Genomic DNA, 25,239 nt, shown 5'->3' on the forward strand with positions numbered 1-25,239 from the left:
AAGAAGAGTTTTACATAAATTCATGCAGTTTTTGAGCTCAGAGTTCTACATGAATGTATGCAGTTTTTGAGCAAAGTGCAATGTAACTCTGCAAGTACAAATTCACCACACAAAATATGTGTGTGCATGTGGGTCTTTGTCTGTGTGTGTCTGTCTGTCTGTCTGGGGTGGGGGTTGTGAGTGTGAGAAAGGTGTGTGTAGTGAGTGCAGAGTGTCTTAAGTCTGTGAGGGGGTGCATGTGTGGGAGTGTGTGTGTCTATAAGGGTGTGTGTGTACCTGTGTCCGTATTTGTGTGTGTGTGTATGTGTGTGTGTGTGTGTGTGTGTAGTGCGATGGTGATCACCTGTAATGTGACATGAACCCAAGGTCCCGGTTGAGGCCCTCCCTATGGGTACTGAACTTAGCTATCAGTCTCTGCTCAGCCACTTTCCTCTGCTGCCTGTCCCGAAGTCCACCTTGGAGGATGGTCACCCGAAAGTCCGAGGCTGAATATCCTGGAGCACTGAAGTGTTCCCCAACTGGGAGAGAACCCAACTGTCTGTTGATTGTTGTGCGGTGCCCATTCATCCGTTGTCGTAGCCTTTGCTCAGTTTCCCCAATGTACCATGCCTCCGGGCATCCTTGCCTGCAAACGTATAAAATAGACAACGTTGGCTGAGTCACATGAGTTAAAAGGTTAAAAGAGACCGCAATTTCCCTTCCCACGTGGTTAAAGATGCCCTCCAACGCATCTCATCCACATCCCGCACCTCTGCCCTCAAACCCCACCCCTCCAACCGTAACAAGGACAGAATGCACTGGTGGTCACCTTCCACCCTACAAACCTTCGCATAAACCAAATCATCCACCGACATTTCCGCCACCTCCAAAAAGACCCCACCACCAGGGATATATTTCTCTCCCCACCCCTTTCCGCCTTCCGCAAAGACCGTTCCCTCCGCGACTACCTGGTCAGGTCCACACCCCCCTACGACCCACCCTCCCGTTCTGGCACTTTCCCCTGCCACCGCAGGAACTGTTAAACCTGTGCCCACACCTCCTCCCTCACCTCTATCCAAGGCCCTAAAGGAGCCTTCCACATCCATCAAAGTTTTACCTGCACATCCACTAATATCATTTATTGTATCCGTTGCTCCCGATGTGGTCTCCTCTACATTGGGGAGACTGGGCACCTCTTAGCAGAGCGCTTTAGGGAACATCTCCGAGACACCCGCACCAATCAACCAAACCGCCCCGTGGCCCAACATTTCAACTCCCCCTCCCACTCTGCCGAGGACATGGAGGTCCTGGGCCTCCTTCACCGCCGCTCCCTCACCACCAGACGCCTGGAGGAAGAACGCCTCATCTTCCGCCTCAGAACACTTCAACCCCAGGGCATCAATGTGGACTTCAACAGCTTCCTCATTTCCCCTTCCCCCACCTCATCCTAGTTTGAAACTTCCAGCTCAGCACACTCTCCTTGACTTGTCCGGACTTGTCGAACCTGCCTATCTCCTTTTCCACCTATCCACTCCACCCTCTCCTCCTTGACCTATCACCTTCATCTCCTCCCCCACTCACCCATTGTTCTCTATCCTACTCTCTCCCCACCCCCACCCTCCTCTAGCTTTTCTCTCCATGCTTCAGGCTCACTGCCTTTATTCCTGATGAAGGGCTTTTGCCTGAAACGTCGAATTCGCTGCTCGTTGGATGCTGCCTGAACTGCTGTGCTCTTCCAGCACCACTAACCAGTATGAGTCACATGAGTACCTGCTATGTACAAGGTGGGAGGTGTTCTCACGCGTAATAGTGGTATCTATGTCCACAATCTGACACGTCTTGCAGCGTCCACCGTTACAGGGTTGTATGGAGTTGTCCTGAGAGCCGGGCAGTTTGCTACGAACAATGATCTGTTTGAGGTTTGGCGGTTGTTTAAAAGCAAATAGTGGAGGTGTGGGGAAGGTCTTGGTGAGGTGCTCATCCTCACTGATAATGTGTTGCAGGTCACGAAGCACATGGCATAATTTTTCAGCCCCTGGGAAGTACTGAACAACAAAGGGTACCCTGTCAGTTGCAGCACGTGTCTGTCTCCTGAGGAGGTCATTACGGTTCCTTGCTGTGGCACATCGGAACTGGCAGTCGATGAGTTGAGTACCCCGTTCTTGTGAGGGCATCCTTGAGTACTTCCAGGTGTCCGTCACGTTCCTCCTCATCTGAGCAGATCCGGTGTGTGCGTAGGGCTTGTCCATAGGGAATGGCTGTTCTAATATGTTTTGGGTGGAAGCTGGAGAAGTGTAGCATTGTGAGGTTGTCTGTGGGTTTACGGAAGAGTGTGGTGCTGAGGTGTCCATCCTTGATGGAGACGCACGTATCCAAGAATGAGACTGATAGTCGAGAGTAGTCCATGGTGAGTTTGATGGTGGGATGAAACTTGTTGATGTCACTGTGTAGTTTTATCAGTGACTCCTCACCATGGGTCCAGAGGAAGAAAAATGTCATCAATGTACCTGGTGTACAATGTTGGTTGGAGATCCTTCATAGAGAAGAAATCTTGTTCGAACCTGTGCATAAAAATGTTGGCATATTGGGGTGCAAATTTGGTCCCCATGGCTGGTCCTTGTGTCTGGATGAAGAATTGGTTGTCAAAGGTGAAGACGTTATGATCGAGGATCAAGCGGATGAGTTGTAGGATGGTGTTTGGAGACTGGCAGTTGTTGGTGTTGAGTGCTGAGGCTGTTGCCGCGATGCCATCCTTGTGGGGGATGCTGGTGTAGAGTGCGGAAACGTCCATTGTGACGAGGAATGTTCCCGGTTCGACTGGTCCGTGGGTGCTGAGTTTCTGTAAGAAATCCGTAGTGTCGTGACAGAAGCTGGAGATCCCCTGTACAATAGGTTTCAAGATGCCTTCCACATAGCCAGAGAGATTCTCACATCGGGTCCCATTGCCCGACACGATGGGACGTCCCGGTGTGTTGGCTTTGTGTACCTTAGGAAGGCAGTAGAAGTCGCCTACATGAGAAGTACGTGGGATGAGGGCGCATACATCAAACAAGTCAGGCAATAATTGTCTTCATTAAGAAGAAATCTAACCGTCTCCCTTTGACACTCATCAGCTTTGTAATAGCTGAATTCACCATTTTCAATATCCTAGGGATTGCCATTAATCAGAAACTGAACTGGATCAGCCACATGAATACTGTGGCTACAAGAGCAGATCAAAGGTTCTGAATTCTGCAGTGAATAGCTTACCTGATTCTTCAAAGCCTGTCCAAAACACACAAGGTACTTCAAGTGTGATGGAATACTTCCACTTGCCTGGATGCATGTGATTCCAGTAACATGGAAGATAGAATCATAGTCATAGAGATGTACAGCATGGATACAGACCCTTCGGTCCAACCCGTCCATGCCAACCGGATATCCCAACCCAATCTAGTCCCACCTGCCAGCACCCAGCTCATATCCCTCCAAACCCTTCCTATTCATATACCCATCCAGATGCCTCTTAAATGTTGCAATTGTACCAGCCTCCACCACATCCACTGGCAGCTTATTCCATACACATATCACCCTCTGTGTGAAAAAGTTGCCCCTTAGGTGTCTTTTATATCTTTCCCCTCTCACCCTAAACCTATGCCCTCTAGTTCTGGACTCCCCGACCCCAGGGAAAAGACTTTGTCTATTTATCCTATCCATGCCCCTCATAATTTTGTAAACCTCTATAAGGTCACCCCTCAACCTCCGACACTCCAGGGAAAACAGCCCCAGCCTGTACAGCCTCTCCCGGTAGCTCAGATCCTGCAACCCTGGCAACATCCTTGTAAATCTTTTCTGAACCCTTTCAAGTTTCACAACATCTTTCCGATAGGAAGCAGACCAGAATTGCACACAATATTCCAACAGTGGTCTAATCAATGTCCTGTACAGCCGCAACACGACCTCCCAACTCCTTTATTGGTCAGAGTATTGAATACAGGAAAGCATACCAAACGCCTTCTTCACTGTTCTATCAACCTGTGACTCCACTTTCAAGGAGCTATGAACCTGCACTCAAGGTCTCTTTGTTCAGCAACACTCCCTAGGACCTTGCCAGCTAAGATTTGCTTTCCCAAAATGCAGCACCTCGCATTTATCTGAATTAAGCTCCATCTGCCACTTCTCAGCCCATTGCCCTATCTGGTCCAGATCCTGTTGTAATCTGAGGTAACCCTCTTCGCTGTCCACTACACCTCCAATTTTGGTGTCATTTATGTAAATGACAAAAAGTAGAGGGCCCAGCACCGATCCTTGTGGCACTCCACTGGTCACAGGCCTCCAGTCTGAAAAACAACCCTCCACCACCACCCTCTGTCTTCTACCTTTGAGCCAGTTCTGTATTCAAATGGCTAGTTCTCCCTGTATTCCATGAGCTCTAACCTTGCTAATCAGTCTCCCATGGGGAACCTTGTCGAACGCCTTACTGAAGTCCATATAGATCACATCTACTGCTCTGCCCTCATCAATCTTCTTTGTTACTTCTTCAAAAAACTCAGTCAAGTTTGTGAGACATGATTTCCCACCCACAAAGCCATGTTGAATATCCTGAATCAGTCCTTGCCTTTCCAAATACATGTACATCCTGTCCCTCAGGATTCCCTCCAACAACTTGCCCACCACTGAGGTCAGGCACACCGGTCTATAGTTCCCTGACTTGTCTTTACTGCCCTTCTTGAACAGTGGCACCACGTTTGCCAACCTCCAGTCTTCCGGCGCCTCACCTGTGACTATCGATGATACAAATATCTCAGCAAGAGGCCCAGCAATCACTTCTCTAGCTTCCCACAGAGTTCTTGGGTGCACCTGATCAGGTCCTGGGGATTTATCCACCTTGAACCGTTTCAAGACATCCAGCACTTCCTCCTCTGTAATCTGGACATTTTGCTAGATGTCACCATCTATTTCCCGACAGTCGATATCTTCCATATCTTTTTCCACAGTAAATACTGATGCAAAATATTCATTTAGTATTTCCCCCATTTTCTGTGGCTCCACACAAAGGCCCTCTTGCTGATCTTTGAGGGGCCCTATTCTCTCCCTAATTACCCTTTTGTCCTTAATATATTTGGAAAAATCCTTTGGATTCTCCTTAATTCTATTTGCCAAAGCTATCTCATGTCCCTGATTTGCCCTCCTGATTTCCCTCTTAAGTATACTAAGAAGCAAACCCAGCTTGTTGCGTTGAGCCTAAATGCAGCAACATGAAGTTTAACTCGCTGCAGGGCGAACAGCAAATAGCACCAATGGCAGTGGTGGGATTTGAACCCACGCCTCTGTAGAGACTGGAGCCTAAACCAAGCACCTTAAACCACTTTGCCACACTACCACGCTCCTGTTCAACATTGTCTGAGACAAAGCAGACACTTGACTGGTATTTTGTTATCATTTTCAACATTTGCTCCTCCCTCACCGACGAGCAGTGGCATCAAAGTGTATCATTTACAAGGTGCAACCCAGCAACTCACCGAGGTTCCTTTGATAACGCCGCCAAATCCTCAACTGCTAACAAGGTCATCAGATGCATGGGAACAGCAGCACTTGCAATTCTCCTCCAAAGCATGCACCATTATGACCAGGAGCTACATTGCTATTCCTTCACTGTCCTAGATCAAACACTGGAACTCACTTGCTAACGACGCTATGGGTGAACCTCCACTGAATGGACTTGGAATTGCAGTCAATCAAATTGGGATTAAAAAAATAAATATGACACCACTCTATTTAAATACTCCCTGACTTGCAAATGTGGAGGTGATGGTGATTAAAATTGCACTAATCTTTCTCCAGTTTCTTTTATGCTTTCCTTTTGGAACTTTTAAAAAAAAATGTATCCTATGGAATTATGGCACTCTTCCTTTTAGTGAACGTGATAAATATTCCACATAAAATTACAGTACATATACCTGGAAAAAGTTCAAGACTTCAGTTCTATCTACACATTAGCTTGAGATGAGTGAGAGGAAAAGAATCATGGATATGATTTTGGTAAAGTGACCTCAAGAAATGATTGCATGCAATACATTGCAGGTATTAAAGAATTAATGAGCAAAGAGATTGATGTCTTTAACTTAAAACCGTGCACATGTGCATACGTTGATTTTTGCTTCATTATTAACTTTGCACACGGATGCATTCAGATTGATGTTCATTATTGCTTCATTATTGGTTTTCTAAGTGGTTGCATTTAGATTAAGGACTGGCTCTGAACTGTGAGACTGTCTTACATTTATTTAAGTGGATTTAACTGAAAGAAGATTTTAGAACAGAATAAAAGTAAATGAAGTGGCCACATTATTTTAATTGCAGGGTGGATTTGCAACATGCTAACTTTTTTTCCCAAGGTTATGTGTTAATGTTGTAGCAATAATTGTAAAGTGAGAAGTAAAGATAGAGAAAAGGGCTTACTGAGGTTTGAATAAGGAATTTTTCTCTAAGAAATTAACACATTTATTAATGGTGTTAAGTCATGCTCGTGAGAAAAAAAAGGTTTCTTATGGAATGGTTAACAAATAAGGTATCTATGATTGCTAACGCAGTGAAATACCTTTCTTTTGCTTTCACTTCTACAAATTTTGTAAGTTCAAAATCGTGCAGATCGTACTTTACACAGGATAAATTATATTATTGTTTAGAAAAATGATCTTTGAAAACAGAGTGGGAATAGAGTGGGAAGTGGACTGTCTTGGTGTTGGAGGTGCAGATTTTGAAGGCACTATCATAGGAGCCCTTAGTGAAATGCTGATTTGCAAGTGAAAAGTATTCTATCACACTCCTGATTTGTGTCTTGTATTTGGAGAGCATGCTCTGGAGGTAAAATATCTGCTGCAGAATTCCTAGCTTCAGCCTTCTTCTTTATCAAATTATTAACATGGCTAGTCCAATTTAGTTTGTGATCATTGGTAACCCAGGATATTGATAGTCAGAGATTCTGACTATCAATTTAGCATGGCCAATTCACCTGATCTGCACATCTTTGGACTGTGGGAGGAAACCGGAGCACCTGGAGGAAACCCACACAGGCACAGGGAGAATGTGCAAACTCCACCCAGATAGTCACCCAAGGCTGGAATCAAACCTGGGACGCTGGTGCTGTGAGGCAGCAGTGCTAGCTACTGTGCTGCCCCAGATCCTTTATCCTTTTGAGGGATATGTGTCACTGGTCAGGTTAGCATTTGTTTCCCATCCCAATCACCATAGAACTGAGTAGCTTGCTGGGCCATTTCAAAAGGCACATACAAATCAGACACATTGTTATTGAGCTGCATGTAGGCTACACCAGATAGCGATAGCAGATTTCCTTCCCGAAAGGACATGAGAGATTGAGCCACTACAACCAGTCAGTGTGCAGTTCTTGGATGACAGTGTAGAGGTGGATGAGATGCTAAGGTAGTGAGTTCAAACCTCACTTAGCATAGATTTTACTAACATGACCTAGTCGTTATTGTAACACCAGTCGTGAAAAAGAATACTGAGCAATTTTAAGGCACTAGCGATTATATTTGTTGTTTTTCAGACTCCAGTGTGCTGCCAGAGGATTGGAGAATTGCAAACATTGTGTCCTTATTCTAAATAAATTGTAAATGCTGACCCAATAATTATCGACCAGTCAGTTTAACTTGGTTTTTGAAACAACTTCTAGAAACTTGAAATAATTATTTGGGATAGAATTAACAGACACATGGACAAATGTGGTTTGATTCAGAAAATTCTGGGAAAATCATGACTCACTGACTTGCTAAAGTTTTTTGAAGAGGGAACAAAAAGGGTTGATGAGAGAAAACTATTGGGAGAGTGGACATAGACTTTTCAAAATGCACTAGATACAGTTCCACGCAACACAGTTGTCAGAAAAGTTTTAGGTCATGGAATAAAAGGGACAGTATAATTGTTGAATTGGCTGAGGTACAGACAGTAATGGTGGATAGATATTTTTGGGGCTGAAGAAGTTTTGTATTGGAGTTTTCAGAGGTTCAGTATCAGTACCCTTACATTTCCCCCTCGATGTGTGAAAATGCTGTAGATCTTGATATGTCAGGACAATTGCGTAATTTGCGGCTAACTCAAAACGGGGGAGAATTGTAAGCTGTGAGGAAGACAGTATAGAACACCAAATAGACTATTATAAACATGGTGATGGTGTGAGCAGATACGTGGCAGTTCAATGGGTGGACCAGTGTGAGGTGATGCACTTTGGTATTAAAAAAAAGGAGATTATGTATATCATGTCTGTTTAAAATAAATGATACCATTAGAACGTAGAACACTCCAGCACAATACAGGCCCTTTGGCCCTCGATGTTGTGCTGACCTTTTATCCTACTCTAAGATCAGACTAACCAACATTACCTTAATTGTACTGTCTTCAATGTGCCTTTCCAAGAGTTGCTTAAATGTCCCGAATGTATCTGACTCGACTACCATTGCTGGCAGTGCATTCAATGCACTCCCCTCTCTCTGTGTAATGAATCTACCTTTGACATCTCCCCTAAACCTTCCTCCAATCGCCTTAAAGTTATACTCCCTCGTGATAGCCATTTCCGCCCTGGGAAAAAGTCTCTGGCTATCCACTCGATCTATGGCACTCATTATCTTGTACATGTGATTCTAAAGAATGTGCAGGAACAGAGTGACATCAGTGTATGTGTGCATAACTCATTAAAGATGGCAGGACAAGTAGAGATGACTATTAGCAAGGCTCACAATATTCTCGGCTTTGTAAATAGAGTCATAGAGTACAAGAACAGGGACGTTATGTTGACCTTATATAAGACACTGGTTGGCCTCCAGTGTAGTGTTCAGTTTTGAGCTCGACACTAGAGAAAGGATGTGAATGTACCTGAGAAAGCATAGAATGGGTTTATGAGTATGGTTCCATAGATAAGACATTTCCGTTATCAGGAACAATTGGAGAAAATGAGTCTGTTTTCCATGGAGAAGAGAAAGCTAAGAAGAGATTTGATAGAAGTTTTCAAAACCGTGAAGAGTTTGGGCAAAGTAGATAGTAAAAATTATTACCACTCATAATCAGATAAAGAACTGAGTGTGTGGTTTTAGTGTTTTACAAAATAAGCACATCTGAGGTGAACAATAAAACATTTTCGCTTTGCAAATAGTTAAGGTATGGAATGCACTGCCTGGAAATGTGGTCAGGACAGATTCAATTAAGGCATTCAAGAGGACATTGGATAATTTATATAAATAGAAATGATGAGCAGGACTGTGGGAAATGGCAGGGATTGGCACCAAATTAAAATTCTGAGGGTTTGTGCCAAATGGTTTCCTTCTGCACCATAAGAATTCTGTGATTTTTGTTTTATGACAATCGATGGAAAGTTCATGACTAGCTTCTATATTCCTATTTATTAATTGAACTTAAATTCCAACAGTTGCTTTCATTGGATTTGAACAGAGCATTAGATTAATGGTCTGTTCATTATGTATGCAATTTACTGTTTAGCACGTGTTGTGTTGTAGCTTTGCTAGGTTTAAACATGCCTAGTGTTGCTCCTGGTTTACTCTCTTACATCCTTATTTAAACCAGGATTGATCCCTTGTTTTGATATTTTAGTCTTTGTATTGAGTAATAATCTGCTTACTGATACTCGGTCTAAGTTATCAAAACAAGTAAAACAGAAATGGCACTTAAACAGATGGTTGGCATAGTCACTCTACAATAGAACACCAATCCTAAATTGGCTTGGATCCTATCTCTTCTTCTTTCTTCCCTCTCATTTCTTTATTTTGCACACACAGCTATGAAAAGCAAGCCTTATTTCCCTTTTCCACACCGCATCCATTAGCATGATCAGGATGTCTCAGAACTCCAATTGGTCCAGGCATTGCATGATTTTGGATTTAGTAGGTGAGGTAGTGTATGCACAGTGCATAGAAAGTTTGTGGCCAATCTTGGGATTGGTTAGGTAATATATGCCCAAGTTCTAAGGATGAATTACTGGACTCAAAATGTTAACTCTGTTTCTCTCTTCACAGAAGCTACCAGACTCACTGAGTTTCTCCAGCAATTTCTGTTTTTGTTTCAAATTTCCACTATCTGCAGTTCTTTGTTGTATTTGATGTTTGCCCAATTTCTGATTGGTTTATTTAAAAGAAATGGTTATCTTACTGGCACTTTAATGTCTCCTGATTCATTCTTTTGCACAATTGTCTCTTGTACAGCAGCTTGTCCTTCTTACCTTACCTGTTACACAGGTATCTACCAAGATAAGATGGCACCCATTTGAGCAACTACTACTTAGAGCAAGGAGTTTCATCTTCCAATGGTTAACTATCACACCAAATATCCCAAATGATGTATCTAAGAATGCTTCAAAATCAGTTGATATTCTTTAACTGCATGTGACTCCACAATAACTGCTGTTATATAAAACAGATTAAAACTCAACATAACCACTTAAATGAACACATGTAAGTTTTAAAACGTGTACTGTTTTAAAACTTGGTTGTGCCTGAGGTTTTCAACCTTAAATCATTCTCTCAATAACAACAGCTGAAGTTTGCAGTAACCTGAACCATAAAGCAATAAAACTGAAAATTTGACGTTTGACCTGGGCCAAATAGCTTATTTATCACAGAAACTGTTAGTAACTAACCATAGTTCAAATAGAATACAATGAAGCTTTTCACTTGCTTAATTATTACTTATTGCAAAATGACTTAATCCTACATTTCATGAACACTTACCAGTATATGGTCATGTTTGATCAAAAATATCTATCTACCAGTCACCAACTTGGCTAATTATTAATGCTTAAAATTGAGCTTTTTGGAGATTGTTTCATCTATCTGTCATTATTATTCATTTATGTTTTTGCTGCAGAGTCACTAAAGCAAAACTTCAAAGCTTGTGTTGATGGCTGCCACAAATGATACATTGGTTCCTCTGGAATGTTTGCTTCCTGCAGGTACTTTTATTTTACCTTTTAACAGCACAGCAGTATGTTTGTTGAGTTATTTGTCATTTATGTGTTGTCTGTACTTTTTACATTGGATGTATCTTTCAAGTCACAATGGGCTTTACTCTTGAAGAAAAGAATATGTCTGTAATGTTGATTGAAGTCCAAGTAGTGATATTTGCATCATATCCAACATTATGAAATCTGAATTGATTCAATGTCTAAGATTCCAGTATGTTGAAATCTCAGAAAACTTTTTAATTCTATTTTTACCGATAGTTATTCATAAAATCTTGAAGATATCATCGGTTTATGCATCAAATGAGAAGTCGTTCAGATCTTCACTTGAATAGAAATATCATGTTGTTAAATCAAATATTGTGTCATACCCAAGTGATTTTATTTATTCTTGCACTGTGATGAGCCACTTTGTTGAATAGTCAAAGTTCATTTTGTATCAGTACTTCCACAGTTCTCTAAGAGAAAGATTTTGACCCAGTGACTGTGAAGGTATGTAATTGGGAGGGGAGCTTGCAGATGGTGGTGTTCCCATTTAAACTCTGTGAAATAAGTATTAAAAGTACAATGCTAAATTACATATTCTGTCCATGGTCTACTGCAAGAATGTGTGAATATAATGAATAAAAAGCACTGGTATTGTCAGTTTTCCAACCATCATCAAATGTATCATTTTTATTTCTCCTGTTTTACTTTTCTTCTGTTAATTTATTTGTCTCATGGCAGACCTCTAAAATACAATTTCTTTAACACATGGCATGTTGCTACATGATGCCCAACATGAAAACTACTTCTGAAAGAATTTTGCTTCATACTTCCTTTTCTGAGTGAAATCTAATCATAATGAATACACCAGACTTGATTTGAGAAGAGATTTTTAATTTAGATTTTAGCTTTGCACAAGTTTGAAAATTGCAAGAACACTTGAAGCTATTAAGTCAGAGCTAAGTTTAACTTCTCATCACATTTTTTTTCTTAATTAATGATGCAGTGGTATTAAGTACTGATACATAAGAAGTTCTGGATTGGTGAATTGGAATGTTTATGATGGATGATTATTAGCAGCCCTCTGGGCAATCAGGGATGGGCTGTAAGTGATACCCACAGCCAACGACATTCACATCCCATGAATGAAATAAGAAAATGATCTGGATATATCCTGGAAAACCATGTTTTAATGATTAGATTAGATTCCCTACAGTATGGAAACAGGCCCTTTGGCCCAACAAGTCCACACCAACCCTCCGAAGTGTAATCCGCCCAGACCCATTTCCCTCTGACTAATGTACCTAACATTATGGGCAATGCAGCATGGCCAATTCACCTGACCTGCACATCTTTGGACTGTGGGAGGAAACCGGAGCGCCTGGAGGAAACTCATGCAGACACGGGGAGAATGTGCAAACTCCACACAGACAGCCACCCGAGGCTGGAATCGAACCTGGGACCCTGGCTTGTATTGGCATAATCCCTGGTGAGGATATCATATGTAATAAAAAATGTGTAATGATATAATTATTTATTTTGATCAAAGGAGCATAAGCAACCTTTTCGTAGGTATAAATCAAGTGAGAAACAATTAGCCAGACAGTGATTGGAATGTGGAATCTACTGTTATTGGAATAGTTTGAGGTGATTTTTTGTAGCTGTACTGAAGAAAAGCTAAGTACATAAGGAATTAAAAATGGAAATGTATCCTTAAAGGGTTAGATAAAGTATGATAGGAGGAGTCTTGGATAGAGCAGAAACACCAGTATGGACCAATTGGGCTGAATGGCCTGATCCTCTGCTGTGAGTTCTATGCAGTTTTATGTTTGCATGTTCTTGCACCGCTGAATTGATCGGCTTTTTGGAAATACGAAACAGTTTTGTTAAATTGAGATTATGAATCTGCTGTATGAGACATTTTGATGGCGTAACTAGTTTCAAGTTACATCAGAAAATGCCAGTTGCATTGATAATTTGCTGTCTTTAGATGAAACCTTTTTATAATTTGGTTTAACTGGCAACATTAACTTTGACGTGATTCAGATGCTGTTGAGTCCTTGTGCATGTCTTCATTACTTGAAACTTTAAAATAGCACCTTAATTGCATTTTACTATGTGTGGGTGTGACTGGTATGCCAGAACTCGCGCTATGAATTGTGGCAGTTATTTGATTTGTTTTCTGGAAGTACACCAGCTGCATGTTTAGAATAAATAATTATTTTCTATCTGCATTCACATGTTCACCTCTCAGACGTTGCATTGAAAGTATTGCTTCAAAAGATAAATTCTTGATAGTTAATATAAAATAAAATGTAGCATTTTCACACACCTTTTTTAGTTTCGGATAATCAATTTGTAGTAATGACTGCAGCTTACCATCATAGGCAGGGATTTTGATATTTATTAAACATGATTTAGTTTAATGAAGGTAGTCGGAAATAATGCACACAACATGTGGAAACTTCCCAGGCACTGAAAGATGTGGACTATTGCAAGATATTTCGTAGTCATAAAATCGCTACAGTATGGAAGCAGGCCATTCGGCCGATCAAGTCCACGCTGACCCTCCGAAAAGCACCCCACCCAGACCCACCACCATACCCTATCCTTGTAATCCTGCATTTCGCATGGTTAATCCACTTAGCTTGCATATCTCTGGCCAATTTAGCATGGCCAATCCACCTAATCTGCACATCTTTGGACTGTGGGAGGCGATTGGAGCACCTGGAAGGAAACCCACACAGACATGGAGGGAATGTCTGTGTGAAGCTTGCACAATAGCCCAAGGGTCAAATTGAACACGGGTCCCCAGTGCTGTGAGGCAACAGTGTTAATCACTGAGCCAATGTGCCACCTTGATTTGGGAGAATCATGTGAGAAGTTGAATGAGACCTTTTCTTGACATTGAAAGCAACAAGTTGCATTTTCCATCGAAGTCCTGGACATTGAGATGAAGTTATCACTGGTGAGCTGCAAGAGGCTTATTTAGGGGGATTGTCACTCATTGTTGCTCTCATTATTACTTAACCTCACTTCAGTAATATACACTGTTCCATTCCACTATAAACTAGATGCTGAGAATTCCGAACATAAAAGTCAGAGCAGGTATCTTGGCTTATGGCTTGCTCCTCTGGATCTCTGTCTTGGACAACCTCCATCAACATTTCATGGAATACTCTGGGTTCACACACTTCCCATCCAAGGATACTGGTATCCAATGTATACCAGCATTTCTGCACCATCAGTGCACATCTCCTATCCATTTACTGCATGCTTCCGCATTATTATGCGACATTAATGGTGAACTGACAGCTATCGTTGGAATACTGCTGCACGGTGGTCTTGCTAAAAATATACACCTAGATTGCAGGGACAGGCACCCAGCTAGTGATTGGACCCGGCTGAATCTCAGTTATTTACTTGCTGTCTTAGAGCTCACTCACATACCATCTATCTGGATGCTCCCCATCCCTACTTTGTCTTGCCTTGCTTTTTAGTGCTCTGATGCCTCAGCAGTACTTTCAAGTACCACAGTACTTTTGTCTTTCCTTGCTGTTTAGTGCAGACACAAAGCTAGGTAGGTTATCATGTGTGTCAGAAGTCAGTCTTCAAGGGAGTGGACATGTTACTGCAAGGCACCTTCTTCTGTGCCAGCAGCCTATGCAACAAACATGTGGCATCAACCAAATGACTATGTGTCAGAGTCGAAGTGACATACTGCTCAGTCAAATCAAAGAGAACTTATTGTCACTCCAGGGTGTCCTGGTGCAGTTTTGCAATAAGCCCAGGAGTATGTCATGGTCAGACGTCAGTTGGGGTGGTCTGGGTCAGGGGAATCATCTCATTATCATTTGTAGAGTTGCTCTTGGCCAGTCTGATGCAACCAGTTAGTGGGTCATCAGTCAGGGAAAGACATAAGGTTCAATCAAGGCTCTGGTCAGTTGTCAGTCAGACCATCTCTCCAAATTGGTCAGGAGATGGAGCACTTCAGTCCTGGGGGTTCGTTGGAGTGAATATCATGGGTGGGTACTTGGGAATGCTGGTTTGCTCGAGCTTTGAAGGGAGTCGGCAATTGAAGACAGCAGCTTGAGGGATATGGGAGTGTTTTATTATATGGGGGAGGGGATCCAATAGTGTGTGGGAGGACATGGTATCCTATGGGGATTGGGGGCAGGAGTGGATTAGTGAGTGGTCACCAATAGTACCTGGGCCTCAGTGGAGGATCCTCAAGATGCAATTGCATCGACTATGCACTTGCAGAGTGCAGATTGAAATAATTAACAATCATATCATCATGAACTTTTTGCAATGTCCAAGTATGTGGAGTGCAAATGCTGGTTGTAAGCAATGTTGATCATGTCATTGGCCCCTGCAAGTTGAAGATGGGCATCTCTATGAAGCAGAAAGTTTCAGTGAACCTTAAGAGGTCACACTGCACTCAACGAATGCAAGGCCTCTTAGGGTGCTTGGGAGCACGGAACTGATTCCATCTCAACCTGAACTGGAAATACAATGAAGGACTCTTTTCTATATCATAATGCTGTTGGTGAGTGATGTGGAGCTAGGAAGAGCAGAGTTCAATACTGATGCAGCACTTGCACTCTCTGATTATCTCTCTGCCACATGACTGGTGGTGCATTCATTGACATTGGAACTTATTACACGTGCCAAGACTAGTCATTCAATGGTCCTTCTCATCTGAATGCCTCATGTCCCACTGTAAGGAACAGAATGTTAATTAGTTATGCGACTGCTCAGATTGATAAAAACCTGTTCTGTTTCTTCTGCTTTCCACATGGGTTCATTGCAAGCAAGACTGATGGATGCAGCCATAGCAGAGATAATCATCATTGCTACTGCTATGCAACAAAGGTGTAGAGAAATGAAGGAAGACCAGATATGGCAACAAACACAGGACTGACAGCAATAACCAGAAGATGCTGAAGGTCCTTCCAACTGCACTAGAGGGCAAAATTCTGGCGTTTCTGATATGATTTTGTCCAGATGATTAAGTTATACTTTTGGCACAGGCTGTGGTGACTGAAAAATGCCAGCTGCTGGATTGGGACCTGTGACCTGAAGTTAGTGGCCATTTTATCCTGGTGAATGTCAAGGTGACAGCAGCATTGACTTTAATGGAACTGGTTCTTTCCAAGGAGTCACTGAGGACCTCTGTGGGATTTTCCAATTGTCCATCACAAATATATCAAGTATGCAACTAGTGCCATTTGTACCAGATTACACTGCTTCACTTGTTCCCTGAGACAAGGTCAGTACTGCAGTCAATAATATAACTGGCTTCCCTGATGTGCAAGTGTGATAGCCTGTGTTCATGGTTCATTGACAGGGCCATATCTTAATATAGCTGTGCTCAACAATAGGAGAGCATTCCATTGCATCAGTCTGCAAGTGATTTGTGGTAATGGATCCTCTTCTTCAAAGTTTGTGCCCAGTGCCCTGGGAGTTGCCATGTTGCATATATCCTTGAGAATTTACATATTTCCACATGTTATGTTTGAGGAGTCAGATTTCTTATGAGGATGATTACTGGGAGACAAAAGCCGCACATTGCAACTGTGGCTGATAACACCATCACACAACTCCCTGACTGAGATAGAATGTAAATACAAAGCAGCTCATTCTTCAACCAGGACCATGGTACAGCATGGCGATAGGCCCTGTTGAAGATGAGTTTCCAGTATGTGATGAAGCTGCTCCTTTATCAAGGTCATGTTGTCATTGTTTTTTTTTCAGAAAGGTCATAAAAGAGACAAACTCCAAAAAGTCTAAGTTGAAGGGTTTTAGGGCCAGTTTGATTATAGCGAACAGATATTGCCTCAGGCAACATGCTTTCAAGTTTTTAAAATAAAACACTTGTGCAATGAAAGGGGAGTGACCAGTTCTCTCAGCTCAGCTTTCTTTGGTTTGGTTTGGCTTTCAGCAGCAGTGTACAAGCTGCTGGACCCCAAAGAAGGAGGTCCATGCTCCTCTCTCTCTGACTTCTCTCCTTAAGACCCTGTGTTTGATTTTACAAGGTGTGTTTATGGGGATTGTTGCAAGTACTTGGAACAGCATCATTAAGTTGGGATGATCTGTTGGGTTTTCAGATAGGTTAAGTTATTCAGTATTCTGTTCTCTTTTGTTTGTGTTTAATTTGGTAATCTTCCAAATAAATTCTGCTGCATTTAAAACTAAGTGGTTTGACCAGCTGCATTCCTCCTGGAATATCCGCATTGCACCTGCTAATAACAACTGGCAACGTTAGGATCTGGGCTACTTTGTTGAAATGTTTTGAGGGGTTCTGGCCTGATCCATAACAAGTACTTGGGCCAGTTAGTTGGGGTCTTCTATCATACTGTAGACAGTGGACCACAACTGGAGTAAGCAACAAGGAGATGTGATTAATACTGACAGATTTGGAGAATGGGAGCAGTCTTGCGAGTAGAAGGATGGGCACGATGAGCAGCAAGAATGTTACTTTTGCACGTTAAAGCATAGCTATGTTGGGCACGACAAGTCAGACAGAATTTGTGAAAGCCATAAGACAAAGGAACAAAAGTTGTCTATTCAGCCCATTAAGCCTGCTCCATCATGCAATGAGATCATGTCTGATCTGATAATCCTCAACTTCACATTCTTCCTTTACTCCATCACCTTTGCTTTCCTTACTTATTGAAAATCTGTCTCAGCATCGTGTATACTTAATGTCTGAGCATCTACAGCTCTCTGCGATAAACATTCAACAAGGTAGTCTCAGCCGCTTCACTGGGCAGGAAATTTCACAGATTCACCACCCTTTTGGATGAAGAAATTCTTCCTCAACTCAGTCCTAAATCCGCTCCCCCTTATTTTTGCGGCTCTGTCCCCTAGTTCTAGTTTCAGCTGCCAGTAGAAACAACCCCTCTGTTCCAATCTTATCCATTCCCTTCATAATAATGTTTCTATAAGATTCCACTCCCCCACCCCAATTCTTCTAAATTACAATGAGTATAGTCCCATTCTCCTCAATCTCTCCTCATAAGCCAACCCATTCAATTCCAGAATCAACCTAACAAGCCTGCTCTGCTCTGCCTCCAGTGCCAGTACATCTTTTCTCAAGCAAGGAGATCAAAACTGAGTACAGTAATGCATTCCATTTTTCTACAGTTTATTACAATTCCACATATTTTCTGTTCTCTGAGAGGAAATTTCTCTTCATCACTGTTTTAAATGGGTGACCTCTTGTTCTGAGATTATGGTGACTGGTTCTAGACTGTCCAACAAGGGGAAACAATCTTTTTGCACTTACCCTGTCAAGGTCCCTAAAAGTCTTGGATGTTTAATAAGATTGCCTCTTATTCTTCTAAATTCCAATGAGTATAGCCCAACCCACTCAACCAATCCTCATAAGACAAACCCGCCATACCCATAATCAGACGAGTGAACCTTCTTTCAACAGCGTCCGAGGCCAGTATAATCTTTCCTTGGATGAGGGGCCCAAAACTGTTGACAGAATTCCAAGTATGGTCAGACTAGTGCCTTGTATAGTTTTAGCAAGACCTCCTATTTTTATATTTCATTCTCTTTGAAATAAAGGCCAACATTCTACTTGTCTTCCCTAGTCCTCACTGAATTTGTACTCTAGCCTTTTGTGACAAATCCCTCTATGCCATAGCTTTATGTGGACTTACTCCATTGAAATAATAATCACCTTTTCTATATTTCCTGCCAAATTATATCACCTCACATTTTATCACATTATATTCCATCTGGCAAGCATTTACCCACTTGCTTTCCCTGTCTATATCCTGCAGATTCTTTGTGTCATCCTCACCGCTGGCCTTCCTCAAACTTACTAATGAACTGTGATATTATAGACTTCAGAACTTTGCTAATTCATTCAATCCATGAATAGTTATTAAAGATAAACTATTACACTCGAAAGAAACAGTAATAACTTTGTTTGGAATAAGCCATTAAAGGACAAGGACAAATTTACACAGGAATTGAAAGCAATGAGCCATGCCTGACAAAAGGAGGAATGGAGGCTAAATGAACAAAACTGCTTTGATGGTGAAAACAATGACTGCAGATGCTGGAAACCAGATTCTGGATTAGTGGTGCTGGAAGAGCACAGCAGTTCAGGCAGCATCCAAGTAGCTTCGAAATCAACGTTTCGGGCAAAAGCCCTTCATCAGGAATAAAGGCAGTGAGCCTGAAGCGTGGAGAGATAAGCTAGAGGAGGGTGGGGGTGGGGAGAAAGTAGCATGGAGTACAATGGTTGAGGGGGGGGGAGGGGATGAAGGTGATAGGTCAGGGAGGAGAAGGTGGCGTGGATAGGTGGAAAAGGAGATAGGCAGGCAGGACAAGTCCGGACAAGTCATAGGGACAGTCACTGAGTTGGAAGTTTAGAACTAGGGTGAGGTGGGGAAAGGGGAAATGAGGAAACTGTTGAAGTCCACATTGATGCCCTGGGGTTGAAGTGTTCCGAGGCGGAAAATGAGGCGTTCTTCCTCCAGGCGTCTGGTAGTGAGGGAGTGGCGTTGAAGGAGGCCCAGGACCTCCATGTCCTCGGCAGAGTGGGAGGGGGAGTTGAAATGTTGGGCCACGGGGCGGTGTGGTTGATTTGGTGCGGGTGTCCCAGAGATGTTCCCTAAAGCGCTCTGCTAGGAGGCGCCCAGTATCCCCAATGTAGAGGAGACCGCAACGGATACAATAAATGATATTAGTGGATGTGCAAGTAAAACTTTGATGGATGTGGAAGGCTCCTTTAGGGCCTTGGATAGAGGTGAGGGAGAAGGTGTGGGCACAGGCTTTACAGTTCCTGCGGTGGCAGGGGAAAGTGCCAGGTTTGGAGGGTGGATTGTTTGGAGGCGTGGACCTGACCAGGTAGTAAACAAGGACAGAACGCCCCTGGTGCTCACCTTCCACCCTACCAACCTTCGCATAAACCAAATCATCCGCCGACATTTCTGCCACTTCCAAACAGACCCCACTACCAGGGATATATTTCCCTCCCCAGCCCTTTCCGCCTTCCGCAAAGACCGTTCCCTCCGCGACTACCTGGTCAGGTCCACGCCCCCAAATAACCCACCCTCCAAACCTGGCACTTTCCCCTACCACCGCAGGAACTGTAAAACCTGCGCCCACACCTCCTCCCTCACCTCTATCCAAGGCCCTAAAGGAACCTTCCACATCCATCAAAGTTTTACTTGCACATCCACTAATATCATTTATTGTATCCGCTGCTACCGATGCGGTCTCCTGTACATTGGGGAGACTGGGCGCTTCCTAGCAGAGCGCTTTAGGGAACATCTCCGGGACACCCGCTCCAATCAACCACACCGCCCTGTGGTCCAACATTTCAACTCCCCCTCCCACTTTGCCGAGGACATGGAGGTCCTGGGCCTCCTTCACCGCCGCTCCCTCACCACCAGACGCCTGGAGGAAGAACGCCTCATCTTCCGCCTCGGAACACTTCAACCCCAGGGCATCAATGTGGACTTCAACAGTTTCCTCATTTCCCCTTCCCCCACCTCACCCTAGTTCTAAACTTCCAGCTCAGTAACTGTCCCCATGACTTGTCCGGACTTGTCCTACCTGCCTATCTCCTTTTCCACCTATCCACTCCACCTCCTCCTCCCTGACCTATCACCTTCATCCCCTCCCCCACTCGCCCATTATACTCTATGCTACTTTCTCCCCACCCCCACACTCCTCTAGCTTATCTCTCCACGCTTCAGGCTCACTGCCTTTATTCCTGATGAAGGGCTTTTGCCCGAAACGTTGATTTCGAAGCTACTTGGATGCTGCCTGAACTGCTGTGCTCTTCCAGCACCACTAATCCAGAATCTGGTTTGATACCTGCTTTAACTTGCCACAATGGATAAGGATTGTCCTGCAGAAGAACTGAAGGAGTTAATCACCACAGGAAATCTGTGTCCTCAAACAGACAGTTAAGGCCAAAAGTAACAAGGAACAAAGAAGTTACTTTTGATCAGGAAGCCAGATGCAGTCTCAAAAGTTCTAGCAGAATAAGCAATGATTGAAGAAAAGGACTTGAAAAGAATTATGAACATATCACCTCACAGACCAAAGGTTGAAAATTTGTCTTAGAATTGAACACCAGCATTCCACTTCTAGCAGAAATTCAAAACTGCACATGGATTGATTCATTGTTCCAGTACTTGATTGTCTGTGAGATTTCTTAATAAGTAGTCATATTAGACAATGGGTGCAAGAGTAGGCCATTCTGCCCTTCGAGCATGCACCACCATTCATTATGATCAAGGTTGATCATCCTCAATCAGTATCCTGTTCCTGCCTTATCTCCATAACCCTTGATTCCACTATCCATAATAGCTCTAACCAACTCTTTCTTGAAAGTATCCAGAGACTTGGCCTCCACAGCCTTCTGGGACAGAGCATTCCAAACACCCACCACTCTCTGGGTGAAGAAGTTTCTCCTCATCTCTGTTCTAAGTGGCCTACCCCTTATTTTTAAACTGTGTCGCCTGGTTCTGGACTCACCCATCAGTGGAAACATGCTTCCTGCCTCCAGAGTGTCCAATCCTTTAATAATCTTATACATCTCAATCAGATCCCCTCTCAGCCTTCTAAACTTGAGCGTATACAAGCCCAGTCGCTCCAATCTTTCAGCGTAAGATAGTCCTGCCATTCCAGGAATTGACCTCGTGAACCTACGCTGCACTCCCTCAATAGCCAGAATGTCTTTCCTCAAATTTGGAGACCAAAACTGTGCGCAATTTTCTAGGTACAGTCTCACTAGGGCCCTGTACAGCTGCAGAAGGACCTCTTTGCTTCTATACTCAATTCCCCCCTGTTACGAAGGCCAGCATGCTATTAGCTTTCTTCACTGCCTGCTGTAACTGCATGCTTGCTTTCATTGACTGATGTAGAAGAACACCTAGATCTTGTTGTACTGCCCCTTTTACCTAACTTGACTCCATTTAGGTAGTAATCTGCCTTCCTGTTCCTGCCACCAACGTGCATAAGCACACATTTATCCACATTAGACTGCATCTGCCATGCATCCGTCTACTCACCTAGCCTGTATATTCTCCTAACATCCTCCTCACATTTCACCCTGCCATCCAGCTTTGTGTCATTAGCAAATTTGCTAATATTACTTTTAATACCTTCATCTATATCATTAATGTACATTGTAAAAAGCTGCAGCCCCGGCACTGATCCCTGCGACACACCACTGGTCACCGCCTGCCATTCCGAAAGGGAGCCGTTTATCACTGCTCTTTATTTCCTGTCAGCCAACCAATTTTCAATCCATGCCAGTATTTTGCCCCTAATACCATGCACCCTAATTTTGCTCACTAACCTCCTATGTGGGACTTTATCATAGGCTTGCTGAAAGTCTAGGTACACTACATCCACTGGATCTCCCTTGTCCATCTTCAGAGTTACATCCTCAAAAAATTCCAGAAGATTAGTCAAGCATGATTTCCCCTTCATAAATCCATGCTGACTCTGACCTATCCTGTTACTGCTATCCAGGTGTGTCGTTATTTCGTCCTTTATAGTTGACTCCAGCATTTTTCCCACCACTGAGGTCAGACTAACTGGTCTATAATTCTCTGTTTTCTCTCTCTCTCCTTTCTTAAAAAGTGGGACAACATTAGCCACCCTCCAATCCACAGGAACTGATCCTGAATCTATCGAACATTGGAAAATGATCATCAATGCATCCACGATTTCTAGAGCCACCTCCTTCAGTACCCTGGGATGCAGACCATCAGGCCCCGGGTACTTATCAGCCTTCAGACCTAACAGTCTCGCCAATACCATTTCCTGCCTAATATAAATTCCCTTAAGTTCAGGTCCTTCAGCCACTATTACATCTGGGCGATTGCTCCCCAGTGAAGATGGATCTAAAGTACCAATTCAACTCTTCTGCCATTTCTTTGTTCCCTGTAATAAATTCACCTGTTTCTGTCTTCAAGGGCCCAATTTTAGTCTTAACCATTTTTTTTTCTTTTCACGTACCAAAAAACACCTTTACTATCCTCCTTTATATTTTTGGCCAGTTTACCTTCGTACCTTATTTTTTCTTTGCGTATTTCCTTTTTAGTTATCCTCTGTTGTTCTTTAAAACCTTCCCAGTCCTCTGATTTCCCACTCATCTTTGCTATGTTATACTTTTTCCATTTTGTCTTTATATGGTCCTTAACTTCCCTTGTCAGCCACCCTTAGGATCTATCTTAAGTAGGAACACACCTACTTAAATAACACTCACCCACCTTCCCAACAGCCTCTGCGCTCCGACTTCACTTCCGCCCAGCTTCCGCCATGCTCTGCTGCAAAAAGGTATTAACGGTAACTTGTGGCAATTTACCCACAATAGTACATTCACTTTCTTCAAGTATATTGTAAAACAATCATGGCCACAGCACTGATCTCGCTGGCACTTCACTAGTTACAGCTTACCATTCAGAAAATGCCCCCTTTATCCCACCTCTGTCTTCTGTAAGTTAGCAAATTCTTTATCCATGCTAATATATTGCCTCCAACATTTTGGCTCTTATCTTATTAAGTAGTTAATATGTGGTACCTAATCAAATGCTTTCTGAAAATCCAAATGTTCCATCTGGCAAGCCTTTACCCACTCGCTTTCCCTGTCTATATCCTGCAGATTCATTGTGTCATCCTCGCTGCTGGCCTTCCTCAAACGTACTAATGGACTGTGACATTATAGACTTCGGAACTTTGCTAATTCATTCAATCCATGAATAGTTATTAAAGATAAACCATTATGCTCGAAAGAAGCAGTAATAACTTTGTTTGGAATAAGCCATTAAAGGACAAGGACAAATTTACACAGGAATTTAAAGCAATTAGCCATGTCTGACAAAATGAGGAATGGAGGCTAAATGAACAAAACTGCTTTGATACCTGCTTGGTAAACTTGCCACAATGGATAAGGATTGTCCTGCAGAAGAAGAGTATAGGCCCAACCTACTCAACCACTCCTCATAAGACAAACCTGCTTCCATTTACTTGATTTTTTTTCATGCTTGATGTTCGTTTTTAAAAAAAAGCTGAATTTTTTTCAGGTGGCTGTAGTGATAGTCCCACACTGAAAAATGATAATATGCTGGGCTACTGTGAACATTGTGAGTAAGAACAGGCAAGCTGTATGGTCTGGTTCTTAAACAGCAAAAAGTGTTGCAGTGTTGGGTTGTACATGCAATGAAGAGTCAGTTGCTTTACCTTTGTTATGAGAAGCGTTGGTTTTCAACTGCTGAAACACTATGATGATGCTGAAGGGCAACTCCACACTGCCAATGACCAAGTGCAGATTTGATGTTCCAGAATGGTGGTGCATTCTGGAAATGGAGAGTATTTTTAGCGATGGTGAGTGGGACAACCGGGCTAATATCAGATGAGAAGTAGGATCAGCTAGGATTGAGCGCTGTATTTTAATATCGTTTCCTTGCAGATTCTAGTTTTGGATTTCAGTCATTGATTATTGGCCAATTAGAATTATCTCAGGTGTTATTGGTGCAACAGCCAACTCTACTTCTCCAATATGTGCGCATCTGTGGATCAGTGCAGCACTCCTCCCAAACAAATGAGCACAAAGTCTCTGGCAATGTAAAGGAAAAAATACAATTCTAACATGGATGCAGGAACAAAGGGACCTTGGTTTACATGTGTACAATTCATTGGAACTGGCAAGTTGGGAAAGAAGTTCGTAAGGGACATGGAAATACTGGCTTTATGAATAGCGGTTTAGAGTACATAAGCAGTCAATGTCTGGTGGACATAAGTCAAATACTGGTTTGGCTTCAACTGTAGTATTGTGTCCAATTCTGGGTAATAGACTTTGGGGAAAGATGTGAGGGCATGAGAGAGGGCACAGAATAGATTCATTAGAGTGGTTCAAGGGGCTTCAGTTCTCAGCTAGTGAAGCTAGTGCTGTTCTCCTCATGTTCAAAATTACAAGGGTCTGAACAGAGTAGGTAAAGAGAAACTATTCCCATTGACCGAAAGCTTGAAAACCACAGATTTAAAGTGAGTGGCTAAGGGTGACATGAGGAAAACCTTTTCTTATTGCAATGAGTATTTGGTTCTGGGATGCATCGAAGGCAGGTTAAATTATTTCAATTGCTTTTTGATTTGATTTTATTATTGTCACCTGTCCCATAAAGTATTATTTTACATGCTATCCAGGCAAATCATACCTTATTTGTTTATTCATTTCAATAATTTCAAAAGAAACATTGCAGGGCCATGTGAGTAGTTGGGAAAATGAGACTAGTTGATTTCTTCTTGAGAGCCAGCATGGAAAC

General features: G+C 42.8%; 1 protein-coding gene across 7 annotated transcripts in view; it reads left to right on the forward strand.

Moving 5' to 3' along the window:
- The window catches only part of tpk1 (thiamin pyrophosphokinase 1), a 385,692-nt gene that overhangs the window by 69,449 nt on the left and 291,004 nt on the right, over positions 1 to 25,239 (forward strand). For all 7 annotated transcript variants that reach the window (XM_072575655.1, XM_072575662.1, XM_072575660.1 and 4 more), the window contains one exon: positions 10,852 to 10,936. In XM_072575655.1, coding sequence (XP_072431756.1) covers positions 10,885 to 10,936 — 52 coding nt within the window. In that variant the 5' untranslated portion in view covers positions 10,852 to 10,884. The remainder of the gene's footprint in view (positions 1 to 10,851; positions 10,937 to 25,239) is intronic.

This window comes from Chiloscyllium punctatum, chromosome 8 (genome assembly GCF_047496795.1).
Source record: "Chiloscyllium punctatum isolate Juve2018m chromosome 8, sChiPun1.3, whole genome shotgun sequence".
Lineage (NCBI taxonomy): Eukaryota > Metazoa > Chordata > Chondrichthyes > Orectolobiformes > Hemiscylliidae > Chiloscyllium > Chiloscyllium punctatum.